The sequence below is a fragment of the Kogia breviceps genome, chromosome 1 (genome assembly GCF_026419965.1).
Source record: "Kogia breviceps isolate mKogBre1 chromosome 1, mKogBre1 haplotype 1, whole genome shotgun sequence".
NCBI classification, from domain to species: domain Eukaryota; kingdom Metazoa; phylum Chordata; class Mammalia; order Artiodactyla; family Physeteridae; genus Kogia; species Kogia breviceps.
In genome coordinates, this window is record NC_081310.1 from 34,227,211 (window position 1) to 34,247,230 (window position 20,020).

The 20,020-nt window shown below is 37.4% G+C and overlaps 1 protein-coding gene across 2 annotated transcripts in view; it reads right to left on the minus strand.

The window, feature by feature from the left end:
- KIFAP3 (kinesin associated protein 3) overlaps window positions 1–20,020 on the minus strand; it is a 160,249-nt gene that overhangs the window by 115,597 nt on the left and 24,632 nt on the right. For both annotated transcript variants that reach the window (XM_059042201.2, XM_067030492.1), the window contains exons 6-7: window positions 1,635–1,734; window positions 220–344 (exon numbers count right to left, since the gene is read on the minus strand). In XM_059042201.2, the coding sequence (XP_058898184.1) occupies window positions 220–344; window positions 1,635–1,734 (225 nt within the window). The remainder of the gene's footprint in view (window positions 1–219; window positions 345–1,634; window positions 1,735–20,020) is intronic.

The following is a 20,020-nucleotide window of genomic DNA, read 5'->3' on the forward strand; positions in this document are numbered from 1 at the left end:
ACTATTATCTATTCCCTCTAGCTTATCACATAATCAAAGTTGTAAAAAGATTAAAAAGTATATGTAAAACTATATTCATTCTGATAATTTCAATCTTCATCTTAACCTTCAGCACACTCTTGCATTTTTTCAAGTAATGTGAATGGCAAACAAAATCCTCTCCATCCAAAGCTCACAGCAATAGGCAACAGTGGGGTGAAATGCCGCTTCAAAGGATATCAGTTTTCTTCTTCTTAGAAAGTTCTTCTTGCCAAAGCTCATGTCTTTTTAATTCATGATCAATGATATTCATACACAGAGCTCCAATTTTATAGTGAGTGATAAGTCCATGAAACTGAGAAAAGCTTTAAAGAAGAGTTTTTAGTATGTATTTAAAGGAATACATTTTGTGACTTCAGGAAATCTGTTTTGGATAAACACTGGTACAAACAATGTAAAATAGACTTGATATACATATTTCAATAAATGAATATGCCCACAGTATTCTAGGAAGATTTGAAATTGTGAGATTACTTTAAATATATTTTAACACACAACACTTACCTGAAATGGAATTATTTTTAAGTTAGAAATTACACAAAACACATTTTTGTAATTAACCACCATTTTAACTATTCAGATACCCTCAAAATAAAATTTCAGACAACCATCTAACAAAACTAATAATATAACAGTACTACTATTGAATAAAACTGATACCAGGAAATAAACTAGTGAAGTATTAGCAATCCGGTTTTATATATGTTTCCTAGACAATTTATTCATCCAAGTACTTATTCAGTAAATATTTATTTGCTAATGCTGGCACATTTTTAGAACAGAGGCAAGAAATTCCCTAGAATTTCTGAGAAGTCAGAAACTTTTCACAATGTCTCAATAAGTATCATTCTAAAGAATATATGTATATAAATAAAATACATGAATATATAACAGGTATGTGTTTGCAAACATATATTGTGTATACACACACACACACAGTTGACCCTTGAACAATGCAAGGCATAGGGGTGCCAAGCCTCTGTATCATCAAAAATGTAAGTAAAACTTATAGTGGGTCCTCCATATCTGCAGTTCTTCATCCACAGTTTCAACTAAGGGACTGTGTAGTATGGTACTACATGTTTAGTGGAAAAAAAATCTATGTATAAGTGGACTCATGCAGTTCAAACCCATGTTGTTCAAGGATTAACTGTACATAAAACAGTAACATTTACTGGCACTTACTCTGGGTCAGGGTTTTTTTTAATACCTTCCTGAAGAGGATGATCCTATGACTATCCACAATTACAGACGAGGAAACTGAGCACGAAAGGTTAAGTAATGTAACCAAGATCACAAGGCTAATAAACAGTAGGACTTGGATTCAAAGCCAGAGAGTCTATTTCCAGAGCCCATAACTCTTGAACTCTAAAACATTATATTATCCTACTGTACATGTATATGCATTGGTTAGTGTAGACTGAAAGAAAGACAGAACAACAAAGAGGACAGAGAATCGGAAACAGAAGTTCAGAGACAGAGCATAGTTAGATACATAAGAAGACTGAGAAAACTAGTGATCTACTATCAAAACCAATGACACAGACAGAGAGAAATATAAATCAGTACTTTTATTTCCTAAACTTTACACTTACCTGGAAAAGCAAAAAAAGATGTATATTATGTTTGTAGCTAACTCAACACTTTGCTTCCAGTCTTCTCTGAGGACTCTTGCTAATGCACCAAGGGCAGTTTCTAAAGAAAAAGGGGATGTACAAAAATGATCACTCACCTTGCCTCTGATATAAAGGGTAATTGGTTTTAAATGTCTACTATTAATAAATAACAAAGCTAAGATAGAGCTGGGACAAAAAGTAGGATGCTTCTTTCCAACACAGAAAGCTATTTTTAAAACTGAAATACCAAAACTCACAACATGCAACTTTAGGTCGAACTGTAAATAGAAAAATAAAATATGATTTAAATAAAGCAACACAGTAAGTATACTATGGGTGAAAATAAAATAAAAAGAACCATTTATTTCTTAATTTTCATTTCCACTTGCTACTGCAGTGCCAGTATTCTTTTAACATCTGATTTAATATGTTCATGAATAAGTGAAAAACTAGATTAAGTCTAAAAATATAATGAGGGAGAGAGAAGATGGCAGAAGAGTAAGACGTGGAGATCACCTTCCTCCCCACAGATACATCAGAAATACATCTATACGTGGAACTGCTCCTATAGAAAACCCACTGAACGCTGGCAGAAGACCTCAGACCTTACAAAAGGCAAGAAACTCCCCATGTACCTGTGTAGGGCAAAAGAAAAAATAATAAACAGAGACAAAAGAATAGGGATGGCACCTGCACCAGTGGGAGGGAGCGATGAAGGAGGAAACGTTCCCACACATTAGAAACCCCTTCACAGGCGGAGACTGCGGGTGGCAGAGGGGTAAGCTTCAGAGCCACGGAAGAGAGTGCAGCAACAGGGTGCAGAGGGCAAAGCGGAGAGATTCCTGCAGAGGATCTGTGCCGACCAGCACTCACCAGCCTGAGAGGCTTGTCTGCTCACCCGCCAGGAAGAGCCAGGGCTGGGAGCTGAGGCTCAGGCTTCAGTTGGATGGCAGGGAGAGGACTGGGGTTGGCTTCGTGAACACAGCCTGAAGGGGTTAGTGCACCATGGCTAGCCGAGAGGGAGACTGGGAGAAGTCTGGAGCTGCTGAGGAGACAAGAGAATTTTTCTTGCCTCTTTGTTTCCTGGTGCGCGAGGAGAGGGGATTAAGTGTGCTGCGTAAAGGAGCTCCAGAAACGGGTGCGAGCCGCGGCTATCAGCGCGAACACCAGAGACGGGCATTGAGATGCTAAGGCTGCTGCTGCCACCACCAAGAAACCTGTGTGTGAGCACAGGTCACTCAATCAAGAGGAAATAGGCAGTCTACCTGAAAAAGAATTCAGAATAATGATAGTAAAGATGATCCAAAATCTTGGAAACAGAATAGACAAAATGCAAGAAACATTTAACACGGACCTAGAAGAAATAAAAGAGGAAGCAAGCAATGATGAGCAACACAATAAATGAAATTAAAAATACTCTAGATGGGATCAATAACAGAATAACTGAGGCAGAAGAATGGATAAGTGACTTGGAAGAAAAAATAGTGGAAATAACTACTGCAGAGCAGAAGAAAGAAAAAAGAATGAAAAGAACTGAGGACAGTCTCAGAGACCTCTGGGGCAACATTAAATGGAACAACATTCAAATTATAGGGATCCCAGAAGAAGAATAGAAAAAGAAAGCGACTGAGAAAATATTTGAAGAGATTATAGTTGAAAACTTCCCTAATATGGGAAAGGAAATAGTCAATCAAGTACAGGAAGCACAGAGAGTCCCATACAGGATAAATCCAAGAAGAAACATGGCAAGACACATATTAATCAAACTATCAAGAATTTAAAACAAAGAAAACATATTAAAATCAGCAAGGGAAAAACAACAAATAACACACAAGGGAATCCCCATAAGGTTAAGAGCTGATCTTTCAGCAGAAAATCTGCAAGCCAGAAGGGAGTGGCAGGACATTTTTAAAGTGATGAAGGAGAAAAACCTACAACCAAGATTACTCTACCCAGCAAGGATCTCATTCAGATTTGATGGAGAAATTAAAACCTTTACAGACAAGCAAAAGCCTAGAGAGTTCAGCACCACCAAACCAGCTTTAAAACAAATGCTAAAGGAACTTCTCTAGGCAAGAAACAAAAGAGAAGAAAAAGACCTACAAGAACAAACTCGAAACAATTAAGTAAATGGTAATAGGAACATACATATCAATAATTACCTCAAATGTAAATGGATTAAATGCTCCCACCAAAAGAAACAGACTGGTTGAATGGATACAAAAACAAGACCCATATATATGCTGTCTACAAGAGACCCACTTCAGACCTAGGGACACATACCGACTGAAAGTGAGGGAATGGAAAAAGATATTCCATGCAAATGGAAATCAGAAGAAAGCTGGAGTAGCAATTCTCATAACAGAAAAAAGAGACTTTAAAATAAAAACTATTACAAGAGACAAAGAAGTACACTACATGATGATCAAGGGATCGATCCATGAAGAAGATATAACAATTGTAAACATTTATGCACCCAACATAGGAGCACCTCAATACATAAGGCAAATACTAACAGCCATAAAAGGGGAAATAGACAGTAACACAATCATAGTAGGGGACTTTACAACCCACTTTCACCAATGGACAGATCATCCAAAATGAAAATAAATAAGGAAACACAAGTTTTAAATGATACATTAAACAAGATGGACTTAATTGATATTTATAAGACATTCCATCCCAAAACAACAGAATACACATTTCTCTCAAGTGCTCATGAAACATTCTCCAGGATATATCATATCTTGGGTCACAAATCTAGCCTTGGTAAATTTAAGAAAATTGAAATCATATCAAGTATCTTTTCCAAACACAATGCTATGAGACTAGGTATCAATTACAGGAAAAGATCTGTCAAAAATACAAACACATGGAGGCTAAACAATACACTACTTAGTAATGAAGTGATCACTGAAGAAATCAAAGAGGAAATCAAAAAATACTTAGAAACAAATGACAATGGAGACATGACGACGCAAAACCTATGGGATGCAGCAAAAGCAGTTCTAAGAGGGAAGTTTATAGCAATACAATCCTACCTTAAGAAACAGGAAACATCTCGAATAAACAACCTAAATTTGCACCTAAAGCAATTAGAGAAAGAAAAACAAAAAAAACCTAAATGTAGCAGAAGGAAACAAATCATAAAGATCAGATCAGAAATAAATGAAAAAGAAATGAAGGAAATGATAGCAGAGATCAATAAAACTAAAATCTGGTTCTTTGAGAAGATAAACAAAATTGATAAACCTTAGCCAGACTCATCAAGAAAAAAGGGAGAAGACTCAAATCAACAGAATTAGAAATGAAAAAGGGGACATAATGGACACTGCAGAAATACAAAAGATTATTAGAGATTACTATAAGCAAATGTATGCCAATAAAATGGACAAACTGGAAGAAATAGACAAATTCTTAGAAATGCACAACCTGCTGAGACTGAACCAGGAAGAAACAGAAAATATGATCAGACCAATCTCAAGCACTGAAATTGAAACAGTGATTAAAAATCATGCAACAAACAAAAGCCCAGGAACAGATGGCTTCATAGGTGAATTCTATCAAACATTTAGAGAAGAGCTAACACCTGTCTTTCTCAAACTCTTCCAAAAGAGAGCAGAGGGAGGAACACTCCCAAACGCATTCAATGAGGCCACCATAACCCTGATACCAAAACCAAAGACGTCACAAAGAAAGAAAACTACAGACCAATATCACTGAAGAACATTCCTCAACAAAATACTAGCAAACAGAATCCAACAGCACAATAAAAGGATCATACACCATGATCAAGTAGGGTTTATTCCAAGAATGCAAGGTTTCTTCAATATACGCAAATCAATCAACGTGATACACCATATCAACAAACCGAAGGATAAAAACCATATGATCATTTCAAAATAGATGCAGAGAAAGCTTCTGACAAACTTCGACACCCATTTATGATAAAAACCCGGCAGAAAGTAGCCATAGAGGGAACTTTCCTCAACATAATAAAGGCCATATATGACAAACCTACAGCCAGCATCATCCTTAATGGTGAAAAAGTGAAACCATTTCCACTAAGATCAGGAACAAGACAAGGTTGCCCACTCTCATCACTCTTATTCAATATAGTTTTGGAAGTTCTAGCCACAGCAATCAGAGAAGAATAAGAAATAAAAGGAATCCAAATTGGAAAAGAAGAAGCAAAGCTGTCACTGTTTGCAGATGACATGATACTATACATAGAGAATCCTAAGGATGCTACCAGAAAACTACTAGAGCTAATCAATGAATTTGGTAAAGTAGCAGGATACAAAATTAATGCATAGAAGTCTCTTGCATTCCTATACATTAATGATGAAAAATCTGAGAGTGAAATTAAGAAAACACTCCCATTTACCACTACAACAAAAAGAAAAAAAATATCTAGGAATAAACCTACCTAAGGAGACAAAAGACCTGTATGCAAAAAATTATAAGACACTGATGAAAGAAATTAAAGATGATACAAACGGATGGAGAGATATACCATGTTCTTGGACTGGAAGAATCAACATTGTGAAAATGACTCTACTACCCAAAGCAATCTACAGATTCAATGCAATCCATATCAAATTACCACTGGTATTTTTTACAGAACCAAAACAAAAAATTTCACAATTTGTATGGAAACACTAAAGACCCTGAATAGCCTAAGCAATCTTGAGAATGAAAAATGGAGCTGGAGGGATCAGGCTCCCTGTCTTCAGACTATACTACAAAGCTACAGAGATCAAGACAGTATGGTACTGGCACAAAAACAGAAATATAGATCAATGGAAAAGGATAGAAAGCCCAGAGATAAACCCACACACATACAGTCACCTTATCTTTGATAAAGAAGGCCAGAATATACAGTGGAGAAAAGACAGCCTCTTCAATAAGTGGTGCTGGGAAAACTGGACAGCTACATGTAAAACTATGAAATTAGAACACTCCCTAACACCATACATGAAAATAAACTCAAAATGGATTAAAGACCTAAATGTAAGGCCAGACACTATCAAACTCTTAGAGGAAAACATAGGCAGAACACTCTATGACACAAATCACAGCAAGATCCTTTTTGACCCACCTCCTAGAGAAATGGAAATAAAAACAAAAATAAACAAATGGGAGCTAGTGAAACTTAATAGCTTTTGCACAGCAACGGATACCATAAACAAGATCAAAAGACAACCCTCAGAATGGGAGAAAATAGTTGAAAATGAAGCAACTGACAAAGGATTAATCTCCAAAATTTATAAGCAACTCACGCAGCTCAATAACAAAAAAACAAACCACCCAATCCAAAAATGGGCAGAAGACGTAAACAGACATTTCTCCAAAGAAGATATACAGATTGCCAACAAACACATGAAGGAATGATCAACACCATTAATCATTAGAGAAATGCAAATCAAAACTACAATGAGATATCATCTCACACTGGTCAGAATGGCCATCATCAAAAAATCTAGAAACAGGGCTTCCCTGGTGGCGCAGTGGTTGAGAATCCGCCTGCCGATGCAGGGGACACGGGTTCGTGCCCCGGTCTGGGAAGATCCCACATGCCGCGGAGCGGCTGGGCCCGTGAGCCATGGTCGCTGAGCCTGAGCGTCCGGAGCCTGTGCTCCACAACGGGAGAGGCCACAACAGTGAGGCCCGCATACCACAAAAAAAAAAAAAAAAAAAAAAAAATCTAGAAACAATAAATGCTGGAGAGGGTTTGGAAAAAAGGGAACCCTCTTGCACTGCTGGTGGGAATGTAAATTGATACAGCCACTATGGAGAACAGTATGGAGGTTCCTTAAAAAACTACAAATAGAACTACCATACGACCCAGAAATCCCACTACCGGGCATATACCCTGAGAAAGCCATAATTCAAAAAGAGTCATGTACCAAAATGTTCACTGCAGCTCTGTTTACAACAGCCAAGACATGGAAGCAACCTAAGTGTCCATCAGCAGATGAATGGATAAAGAAGACGTGGCACATATATATAATACAATATTACTCAGCCATAAAAAGAAATGAAACTGAGTTATTTGTAGTGAGGTGGATGAACCTGGAGTCTGTCATACAGAGTGAAGTAAGTCAGGAGAAAAACAAATACCGTATGCTAACACATATCTATGGAATCTAAGAACAAAAATGTCATGAAGAGACTAGAGATAGGATGGGAATAAAACACAGACCTACTAGAGCATGGACTTGAGGATATGGGGAGGGGGAAGGGTAAGCTGTGATGAAGTGCGAGGGTGGCATGGACATATATACACTACCAAACGTAGGGTGGATAGCTAGTGTGAACCAGCTGCATGGCACAGGGAGATCAGCTAGGTGGTTTGTGACCACCTAGAGGGGTGGGATAGGGAGGGTGGGAGGAAGGGAGACGCAAGAGGGAAGAGATATGAGAACACATGTATATGTGTAACTGATTCACTTTGTTGTAAAGCAGAAACTAACACACCACTGTAAAGCAATTATCCTCGAATAAAGATGTTAAAAAATAATAATAATGAGCACTTTAAAGCAGGCTAACACTGACTTCACTAAAGCAAATTAGTAATCAAATATAACTTATGCACAGAAAAATAAGTCTAATATTTTAATGTCATGTTAAATTGATGCCAACAGACATAAATAGAGCAAAAAATTTTTCACAAAACTAGCTTTAGGGTAGATTGATAAACATCCCTGTTGTATACCTTTTTCCTAAAAAAGGTAATGAATTGATTAATGAGAATTACTATACATTAAGTAAACATAAAGTAATGAGAATAGTTTCAAATTAGTACTGTTAAATGGCTGAATAAATCTTAAAATCATTAAAAATTAAAATATCTGTGTATTAAATAGTGATCATAATTCAACTTTCTATAATATGCACTGAGGATCTATTGTACTTTGTGGACTGCATTATAAGTATTTATTATAAAAATGAAAGTATTTAGTTTATTTGAGCTTTCTGGCCATTCAGATTATGAAACAACAAGAATTCACTATATTACTAGTCCACTTAGTGAGGAATTTTTTATTCAAACTGAAAAACACCCTGTAATAGCATTTCATGGTATTATTCATATTCATAATACAGAGCACTGGTATAATATAGGTTTTGGACAGAATTATTCTGAAGTCAAATAAATAGGTAATACGCAAAAGCTCTAAAAAACTCCTACTTAATAAAGAATCTGGTTTAGCTCTGCTTAATCCAGTATTTCCAAAGGCATTCATCCTTATCATCCAGAGGATACAGCATTTCTTAGAATATACTTTGGAAAATGATGTACTATAATGTCACAAATTTAGCATTTTTCTTCTTTACTAAAGAACAGAAAAATGTCTCAATGAAAATACAGCTATAGGAATCATACACAGGTTATGAAAAAATAAACCAAAAGAAAATTATAAAGTTTACAACAGATCAAAATATAACTCAAAATTAATTTATAATTTGAGTGCAATCATAATTAAAATTCTGTTAAGATTTTCTTAGAGAATATAATAAAGTGATCTCAAAACAATATATAAGAAAACGTACAAAGACCAGCAACACCACTTTAAAAAAAAGAAATCAACAAATTGGAACATTTCTCCTACATACTCTAAAACTCTAGTCAAAGTACAAAACATAACAACAGTATGATATTGGTATGGAAATTATCAAACAGATCAATGGAAAAGAAAAGAGAGCATCACAACATATCTATGAATATATCAGAACAGTATCTGGCATAGAATAAGCTTTCAAGAAGTATCTATTGTATAAAAAAAATGGCCAGCATATAGTAGAAAAGTCATTTCAAATCTCTGGGAAAAGGAGGAGTATTCAATAACTAAGCTGGGGAGAGACCTTCCAGATAGCAAAAGAGTAAGACGAGGAGATCACCTTCCTCCCCACAAATACATCAGAAATACATCTACATGTGGAACAACTCCTTACAGAATACCTACTGAATGCTGGCAGAAGACCTCAGACCTCCCCAAAGGCAGGAAACTCCCCACCTGCCTGGGTAGGGCAAAAGAAAAAAGAAAAAACAGACAAAAGAATAGGGACAGGACGTGCACCTCTGGGAGGGAGCTGTGAAGGAGGAAAAGTTTCCACACACTAGGAAGCCCCTTCACTGGTGGAGACGGAGGGTGGTGGGGGGAAGCTTCAGACCCATGGAGGAGAGCACAGAAACAGGGGTGCAGAGGGCAAAGAGGAGAGATTCCTGCACAGAGGATCAGTACCGACCAGCACTCACCAGCCAGAGAGGCTTGTCTGCTCACCCGCCCGGGTGGGCGGGGGCCGGGAGCTGAGGCTCAGGCTTTGGTGGGATCCCAGGGAGAGGACTGGGGCTGGCTGCATGAACACAGCCTGAAGGGGGCTAGTGCACCACAGTTAGCTGGGAGGGAGTCCAGGAGAAGTCTGAACCTGCCTAAGTGGCAAGAGAGCATTGCTTCGGGATGCGTGAGGAGAGGGGATGCAGAGCACTGCCTAAACCATCTCCAGAGACGGAGCAAGCCACGGCTATCAGTGCAGACACCAGAGATGGGCATAAAATGCTAAGGCTGCTGCTACAGCCACCAAGAAGCCTGTGTGCAAACACATGTCACTCTCCACACCTCCCCTCCAGGGAGCCTGTGCAGCCCTCCACTGCCAGGGTCCCGTGATCCAGGGACAACTTCCCCGGGAGAACACACGGCACGCTTCAGGCTGGTGCAACATCATGCTGGCCTCTGCCGCCTGCAGGCTCAACCCACATTCTGTACCCCTCCCTCCCCCCAGGCCTGAGTGAGCCACAGCCCCCTAATCAGCTGCTCCTTTAACCCTGTCCTGTCTGAGCAAAGAACAGATGCCCTCAGGAGACCTACACGCAAAACCAAAGCTGAACCCCAGGAGCTGTGTGAACAAAGAAGAGAAGGGGAAATCTCTCCCAACAACCTCAGGAACAGCAGATTAAATCTCCACAATCGACTTGATGTACCCTGCACCTGTGGGATACCTGAATAGACAACGAATCATCCCCAAATTGAGGCAGTGGACTTTGGGAGCAATGATATATATATATTTTTTCCTTTTTCTCTTTTTGTGAGTGTGTACATGTATGCTTCTTTGTATGACTTTGTCTGTAGAGCTTTGCTTTTACCATTTGTCCTAGGGTTCTGTCTGTCTATTTTTTTCTTTTTGGATAGTTTTTAGTGCTTGTTATCATTGGTGGATTTGTTTTTTGGTTTGACTGCTCTCTTCTTTCTTTCTTTCCTTTTTATTTTCTTTTTATTACTTTTCAATTTTTTTACTTTTAATAATTATTTTTTACTTTAATAACCTTATTTTATTTTTTTCTTTCTTTCTTTCTTTTTTCTCCCTTTTCTTCTGAGCCATGTGGCTGACAGGGTCTCAGTGCTCCAGTCAGGAGTCAGGCCTGTGACAGTGAGGTGGGAGAGCCAAGTTCAGGACACTGGACCACCAGAGAACTCTCGGCTCCATGTAATATCAAACGGCAAAAGCTCTCCCAGAGATCTCCATCTCAACGCTAAGACCCAGCTCCACTCAATGACCAGCGAGCTACAGTGCTGGACACTCTATGCCGAACAACTAGCAAGACAGGAACACAACCCCACCCATTAGCAGCGAGGCTGCCTAAAATAATAATAAGGTCACAGACACCCCAAAACACACCACCGGACATGGTCCTGCCCATGAGAAAGACAAAATCCAGCCTCATACACCAGAACACAGGCACTAGTCCCCTCCACCAGGAAGCCTACACAACCCACTAAACCAACCTTAGCTATTGGGGGCGGACACCAAAAACAACGGGACGTACAAACCTGCAGCCTGCGAAAAGGAGACCCCAAACACAGTAAGTTAAGCAAATTGAGAAGACAGAGAACCACACAACAGATGAAGGAGCAAGGTAAAAACCCACCAGGCCAAACAAATGAAGAGGAAATAGGCAGACTACCTGAAAAAGAATTCATAGTAATGATAGTAAAGATGATCCAAAATCTTGGAAATAAAATGGAGAAAATACAAGAAACATTTACCAAGGACCTAGAAGAACAAAAGAGCAAACAAACAATGATGAACAACACAATCAATGAAATTAAAAATTCTCTAGAAGGACTCAATAGCAGAATAACTGAGGTAGAAGAACGGATAAGTGACCTGGAAGATAAGATAGTGGAAATAACTATTGCAGAGGAGAATAAAGAAAAAGAAGGAAAATAATTGAGGACAGTCTCAGAGACCTCTGGGACAACATTAAACTCACCAACATTCAAATTATAGGGGTCCCAGAAGAAGAAGAGAAAAAGAAAGGTTCTGAGAAAATTTCTGAATAAATTAGAGTTGAAAACTTCCCTAATATGGGAAAGAAAATAGTAAATCAAGTAAGGAAGCACAGAGAGTCCCATACAGATAAATCCAAGGAGAAACACGCCAGGACACATATTAATCAAACTATCAAAAATGAAATACAAAGAAAAAATATTAAAAGCAGCAAGGGAAAAAGAACAAATAACATATAAGGGAATCCCCATAAAGTTAAGAGCTGATCTTAGAGCAGAAATTCTGCAAGCCAGAAGGGAGTGGCAGGACATTTTTAAAGTGATAAAGCAGAAAAACCTACAACCAAGATGACTCTACCCAGCAAGGATCTCATTCAGATTTGATGGAGAAATTAAAACCCTTACAGATGAGCAAAAACTGAGAGAGTTCAGCACCACCAAACCAGCTTTACAACAAATGCTAAAGGAACTTTTCTAGGCAAGAAACACAAGAGAAAGAAAGGAACTACAAGAAGAAACACGAAACAATTAAGTAAATGGTAATAGGAACATACATATCGATAATTACCTTAAATGTAAATGGATTAAGTGCTACCAGCAAAAGACAAAGACTGGCTGAATGGATAAAAAAACAAGACCCGTATATATGCTGTCTACAAGAGACCCACTTCAGATCTAGGGACACATACAGACTGAAAGTGAGGGGATAGAAAAAGATATTCCATGCAAATGGAAATCAAAAGAAAACTGGAGCAGCAATTCTCATATGAGATGAAACAGACTTTAAAATAAAGACTATTACAAGAGACAAAGAAGGACACTACATAATGATGAAGAGATCAATCCAAGAAGAAGATATAACAATTGTAAATATTTATGCACCCAACACAGGAGCACCTCAATACATGAGGCAAGTGTTAACAGCCATAAAAGGGGAAATAGACAGGAACACAATCATAGTAGGGGACTTTACAACCCACTTTCACCAATGGACAGATCATACAAAATGAAAATAAATAAGGAAACACAAGCGTTAAATGATACATTAAACAAGATGGACTTAATTGATATTTATAGGACATTCCACCCAAAACAACAGTATACACTTTCTTCTCAAGTGCACACACAGAACATTCTCCAGGATAGATCATATCTTGGGTCACAAATCAAGCCTTGGTAAATTTAAGAAAACTGAAATCATATCAAGTATCTTTTCCAACCACAACGCTATAAGACTAGATATCAATTACAGGAAAAGATCTGTAAAAAATACAAACACATGGAGGCTAAACAATACACTACTTAATGACCAAGAGATCACTGAAGAAATCAAAGAGGAAATCAAAAATACCTAGAAACAAATGACAATGAAAACATGATGGCCCAAAACCTAAGGGATGCAGCAAAAGCAGTTCTAAGAGGGAAGTTTATAGCAATACAATCCTACGTCAAGAAACAAGAAACATCTCAAAAAAACAACCTACCCTTACATCTAAAGCGATTAGAGAAAGAAGAAGAACAAGAAAAAAACCCAAAGTTAGCAGAAGGAAAGAAATCATAAAGATCAGATCAGAACTAAAGGATAAAAAAATGAAGGAAACAATAGCAAAGATCACGACAAATAAAAGCTGTTTCTTTGAGAAGATAAACAAAATTGATAAACCAATAGCCAGACTCATCAAGAAAAAAAGAAAGAAGACTCAAATCAATAGAATTAGAAATGAAAAAGGAGAAGTAACAACTGACACTGCAGAAATATAAACGATCAAGACAGATTACTTCAAGCAACTATATGCCAATAAAAAGCACAACCTGGAAGAAATGGAAACATTCTTAGAAAAGCACAGCCTTCTGTGACTGAACCAGGAAGAAACAGAAAATATGATCAGACCAATCTCAAGCACTGAAATTGAGACTGTGATTAAAAATCTTCCAACAAACAAAAGCCCAGGACCAGAGGGCTTCACAGGTAAATTCTATGAAACATTTAGAGAAGAGCTAACACCGATCCTTCTGAAATTCTTCCAAAATATAGCAGAGGGAGAAATACTCCAAACTCATTCTACAAGGCCACCATCACCCAGATACCAAAACCAGACAAAGATGTCACAAAGAAAGAAAACTACAGGCCAATATCACTGATGAACATTCCTCAACAAAATACTAGCAAACAGAATCCAACAGCACATTAAAAGGATCATACACCATGATCAAGTGGGGTTTATATAAGGAATGCAAGGATTCTTCAGTATACGCAAATCAATCAATGTGATACACCATATTAACAAACTGAAGGATAATAAGCATATGATCATCTCAATAGATGCAGAAAATATTCTGACAAAATTCAACAATCATTTATGATAAAAAAAACCCTAGAGAAAGTAGGCATAGAGGGAACTTACCTCAACATAGTAAAGGCCATATATGACAAACCCACAGCCAACGTCATTCTCAATGGTGAAAAACTGAAACCATTTCCTCTAAAATCAGGAACAAGACAAGGATGCCCACTCTCAGCACTATTATTCAACATAGTTTTAGAAGTTTTAGCCAGAGCAATCAGAGAAGAAAAAGAAATAAAATAAATCTAAATCAGAAAAGAAGTTAAGCTGTCATTGTTTGCAGATGACATGAATACTATACATACAGAATCCTAAAGATGCTACCAGACAACTACTAGAGCTAATCAATGAACCTCGTAAAGTATCAGGATACAAAATTAATACACAGAAATGTCTTGCATTCCTATATTCTAAGGATGAAAAATCTGAAAGAGAAATGAAGGAAACACTCCCATTTACCACTACAAAAAAGAATAAAATACCTAGGAATAAACCTAGCTAAGGAGACAAAAGACCTGTATGCAGAAAATTATAAGACACTGATGAAAGAAATTAAAGATGATACAAACAGACGGAGAGATATACCATGTTCTTGGATTGGAAGAATCAATATTGTGAAAATGACTAAACTATCCAAAGCAATCTACAGATTCAATGCAATCCCTTTCAAACTACCAATGGCATTTTTCACAGAACTAAAATATTTCACAGTTTGTATGGAAACACAAAAGACCCTGAATAGCCAAAGCAATCTGGAAAAAGAAAAATGGAGCTGGAGGAATCAGACTCCTTGACTTCAGACTATACTATGAAGCTACTGTAATCAAGACAGTATGGTACTTGTGCAAAAACAGAAATATAGATCAATGGAACAGGATAGAAAGCCCAGAGATAAACCCACGCACATAGGGTCACCTTATTTTTGATAAAGGAGGCAAGAATATACAATGGAGAAAAGACAGCCTCTTCGATAAGTGATGCTTGGAAAACTTGACAACTACATGTAAAAGAATGAATTAGAACACTCCCTAACACCATACACAAAAATGAACTCAAAATGGTTTAAAGACCTAAATGTAAGGCCAGACACCATAAAAGTCTTAGAGGAAAACATAGGCAGGACACTCTATGACATAAATCACAGCAAGATCCTTTTTGACCCATCTCCTAGAGAAATGGAAATAAAAGGAAAAATAAACAAATGGGACCTAATAAAACTTAAAAGCTTTTGCACAGCAAGAGAAACCATCAACAAGACGAAAAGACAACCCTCAGAATGGGAGAAAATATTTGCAAATTAAGAAACTGACAAAGGATTCATCTCTGAAATTTACAAGCAGCTCATGCAGCTCAATATCAAAAACAACAAACAACCCAATCCAAAAATGGGCAAAAGACATAAATAGATATTTCTCCAAAGAAGATATACAGACTGCCAACAAACACATGAAAGAATGTTCAACATCACTAATCATTAGAGAAATGCAAATCAAAACTATAATGAGGTATCACCTCATACCAGTCAGAATGGCCATCATCAAAAAATCTACAAACAGGGCTTCCCTGGTGGTGCAGTGGTTGTGGGTCCGCCTCCCAATGTGGGGGACGTGGGTTTGTGCCCTGGTCCGGGAGGATCCCGCGTGCTGCGGAGCGGCTGGGCCCGTGAGCCATGGCCACTGGGCCTGCGTGTCCGGAGCCTGTGCTCTGCAGCGGGAGAGGCCCGCGTACCACAAAAAAAAAAAAAAAAAAAAAAAGAGTCATGTACCACAATGTTCATTTCAGCTCTATTTACAATAGCCAGGACATGGAAGCAACCTAAGTGTCCATCGACAGATGAATGGATAAAGAAGATATGACACATATATACAATGGAATATTCCTCAGCCATAAAAAGAAACGAAACTGAGTTACTTGTAGTGAGGTGGATGGACCTAGAGTCTGTCATACAGAGTGAAGTAAATGAGAAAGAGAAAAACAAATACTGTATGCTAACATATATGGAATCTAAAAAAAAAAAAAGGAAAAGAAAAAAAGTGATTCTGAAGAACCTGGGGCAGGACAGGAATAAAGATGAAGACGTAGAGAATGGACTTGAGGACATGGGAAGGGGAAAGGTTAAGGTGGGACAAAGTGAGAGAGTGGCATGGACATATATACACTACCAGTTGTAAAATAGATAGCTAGTGGGAAGCAGCTGCACAGCACAGGGAGATCAGCTCGGTGCTTTGTGACCACCTAGAGGGGTGGGATAGGGAGAGTGGGAGGGAGAAGCAAGAGGGAGGAGATACGGGGATGGACATATATGTATAGCTGATTCACTTTGTTATAAAGCAGAAACTAACACACCATTGGAAAGCAATTATACTCCAATAAAGATGTTAACAAAGAAATAACTAAGTTGGAATAACTGCCTATACAATGTGGAAAAAAATAAAATTACATCTCTACCTGTCACTTTCAACAAAAATGAATTGCAGGGCCAAGCACTTTAGGAACAGCAGAGTAAGGATCTGAAAAAACCCACTCTTCCATAAGCAAATATAATATTGGTAATTTTTTTCAAAATCAACTCTTTTAGAACCCTGGAAATTAGTTTTGCAAAAACTCAAGAAGTGTTTATTTAAGAAATATGGCTGACTTGGTAAGAACAGTGAGCTCTGTGGCATTTCAACCTGCCCTAATCCATCCCCTCTGTGCAACTTTGTGGAAACTTTGAAAACCAACAGCATCACAACCATGATATCTGTGAAAAACAGTAGCCCAGCAACAACTGGAGGAAGTAGAACAGTGTGGTGCCCCTACAAATTCCCACTGCAGTGAACTGTCAATATCTTATCCATCAGGATACCTGCTGAAAAGCTCCATTCCCATGGTTTGGCTTTATTTGACCTGACTCAGAGATTGCTCTTAAAAACAGCCTTAGAACCAGGGCATTTGTTGAAAACTACCAGCAGCAACATTGCAGCTTGTGCAGCAGCCTAGCCAACTTGAGGTAACAAGAGGCTGACCAAAACACTTTAAAAGGAAAAACTGGGAAATGAGATATTCACTGGGTCTTTGAAAGACTCCAACACATTCCTGGGACTGCAGAAGGCCCGGCACACATGTAGGAATGTGCACATGCCAAGAAAAGACCTAAAAGAGCCTAATCTCTCATCTCTGGCCAAACTTGAGGCAATGTTCAGGCAGAAATTGAAGGCTAAGGATTGTAAACTACTTTCTTGAGCACTGAATACATCCTCCCACCCACATGTACACACCCACAGCCCCTCAGCAAAGGCTGGGAAACTCTGTGCCAGGCATTTAAAGAAATCTCTATCTAATCATTAGTTACCAATAAACTAACTGAGCAGAGGCTTCAGTGACTGCAGAGACAAAGAATACAGACTTTACAGTAATTAATTAATCCAGGAAACTCATTAAACAAATAAACAGCAAATAAAACAAGTCTGGGAAGGAGTGGAAATCTGATTTCCAGAGTTGCCCCAATATTATTTCAACAACAACCAAAAATACAACACATGCAAAGCAACAGGACAGTATATCTCATACTCAGAAAACACAGCATTCAATAGAAACTGTCCATGAGGAAGCTCACATTTTGAACTTATGAGACAAATATTTTAAATTATGTGAAGTTATTATAAATATATTTAAAGAACTAAAGGAAATTATGTCTAAAGAATTAAAGGAAAATATGAGAAAGTATGAGAATTATGTCTCACCAAACAAAGAATACCAATAAAGAGATAAAAATTATACAAAATGAACCAAATAGAAATTCTGAAGTTGCATGTGTGATTTCTGAAATGAAAAATTCATTAGATGGTCCTAACAGCAGATGTGAATTAGAAAAAAAAATCAACAAATGTAAAGGCAGATTAATTAAGATTATCCAGTCTGAGGAACAGAAAGAAATAAATAGAGATTCAAAGACCTATATGACATCAACAAGCTTACTAACACAGGGGTCCCAAGGGGAAAGGATAGAGAGGAAGGAGCTAAATAAATATTTAACAAAATAATGGTCCAATCTTCCTAAACTTGATTAAAAACATTAATCTACATATCCAAGAAGCTCCACAAATTCCAAGCAAGATAAACTCAAAGATATGACCACCTAAACACATCATAAGTCAAACTGGCAAAAGCCAAAGGTAAAGCAAATGTTGAAAGTAGCAAGAGAAAATCAATTCAACATGTACACATGGTCCTCAATAAGGTTAAGTTGGTTTCACATCAGAAACCATGCAGACATGAAGCCAGTGGGATGACATATTAAAATTGTAAAAGAAAAAGACTGTCAACCAGTAATTCTATATCCAGCAAAACTACCCTTTAAACAGAAGAAAAGTTATTCCTAGGTAAACAAAAACTTAGAGAAATTGTTGCTAGTAGACCTTTTCTATGAGAGATACTAAAGGGATTCCATCAGGCTGAAATGCAAGGACACTTGAGAGTAACTTAAATCCAAACAGAGAAAAAAAGAGCACCGGTAAAGGTAACTCTCTCTATATATAAATATAAAAGACATTATAAACATATTTTTGATTGTATTACCTTCTATCTGATTTTAAAATGCATACATCAATAATTATATTACTTGCTGATAAGGCTGATAATGTATGCAGATGTAATATGTATGAAATAATAGTATAAAGGTATGGGGTGGGAATAGAGGTATACTGAAGGAAAGTTTTTGTATATTGTTAAAATTATGTTGGCATTAACTTAAACTAGATTTTTAAAATATAAGATGGTACCTGTAATCCTAGGGTAACCACTTAGAAAATAATTCAGGAAAACACAGTAAAGGAATAACAAAAGAATTAAAATGGTATACTAGACAATATTTCACACAAAAGAAGGCAGTAATGGAGAAACAAAAGAACAAAAAAAGATAAAAGACATATAGAAAACACAAAGTGTTAGATGACAATCCTTTATGAGTAATTATGTTAATGGTAAATAGAATGAACACGCCAATCAACAGGCAGATTATTTGAATGTATTAAAAAAATACGATCTAACTGTATGCATTCTACAACAGAAACACTTCAGATTCAAAGACACAAACAGGGTGAAAGTAAAAGAATGGAAAAACATATGTCACACACACACAAAAAAGACATTAGACTGAAAAAAACTATTTCTAAGTAAATAAAAGAAAAAGGATGTATAGTTGACCCTTGAAAATCATGGGTTTGAACTGCACAGGCCCATTTATACTTGAACACAGGTTTAAACTTATATGTGCATAAGTGGACCCAGGCAGTTCAAACCCATGTTGTTTAAGGGTCAACTGTACATGATCCATGGTTGGTTGCATCCACAGATGTAAGGATACGGAGGACTAACTATGGGATTTGAGCATCTGCAGATTTTGGTATCCTTGGCAGGCCTCAGAACCAATCCCCCATGGATATCAAGGGATGACTGTATATCTAATACATATATATATTAAAGAAAAAGGATGTTTACTCATATGTAAATATACACATATTCACATGTATATATAAATTCAAACTTCACAGGGTAGGAATTCCAGAAGTCTACTGACATGAGACAAAGATCAAATTCATTAGAAATCAGGCAAATACAACTTAAAACAAAGAGATATTGTTTATTACCAACAACGCAGTGGCAAAAATGTTTAAGTTTTATAGCCTTCATATTCCATTGGTCTGGAGACAGAGCAGCACAACCACTTTGGAGGACAATTCAGAAATAT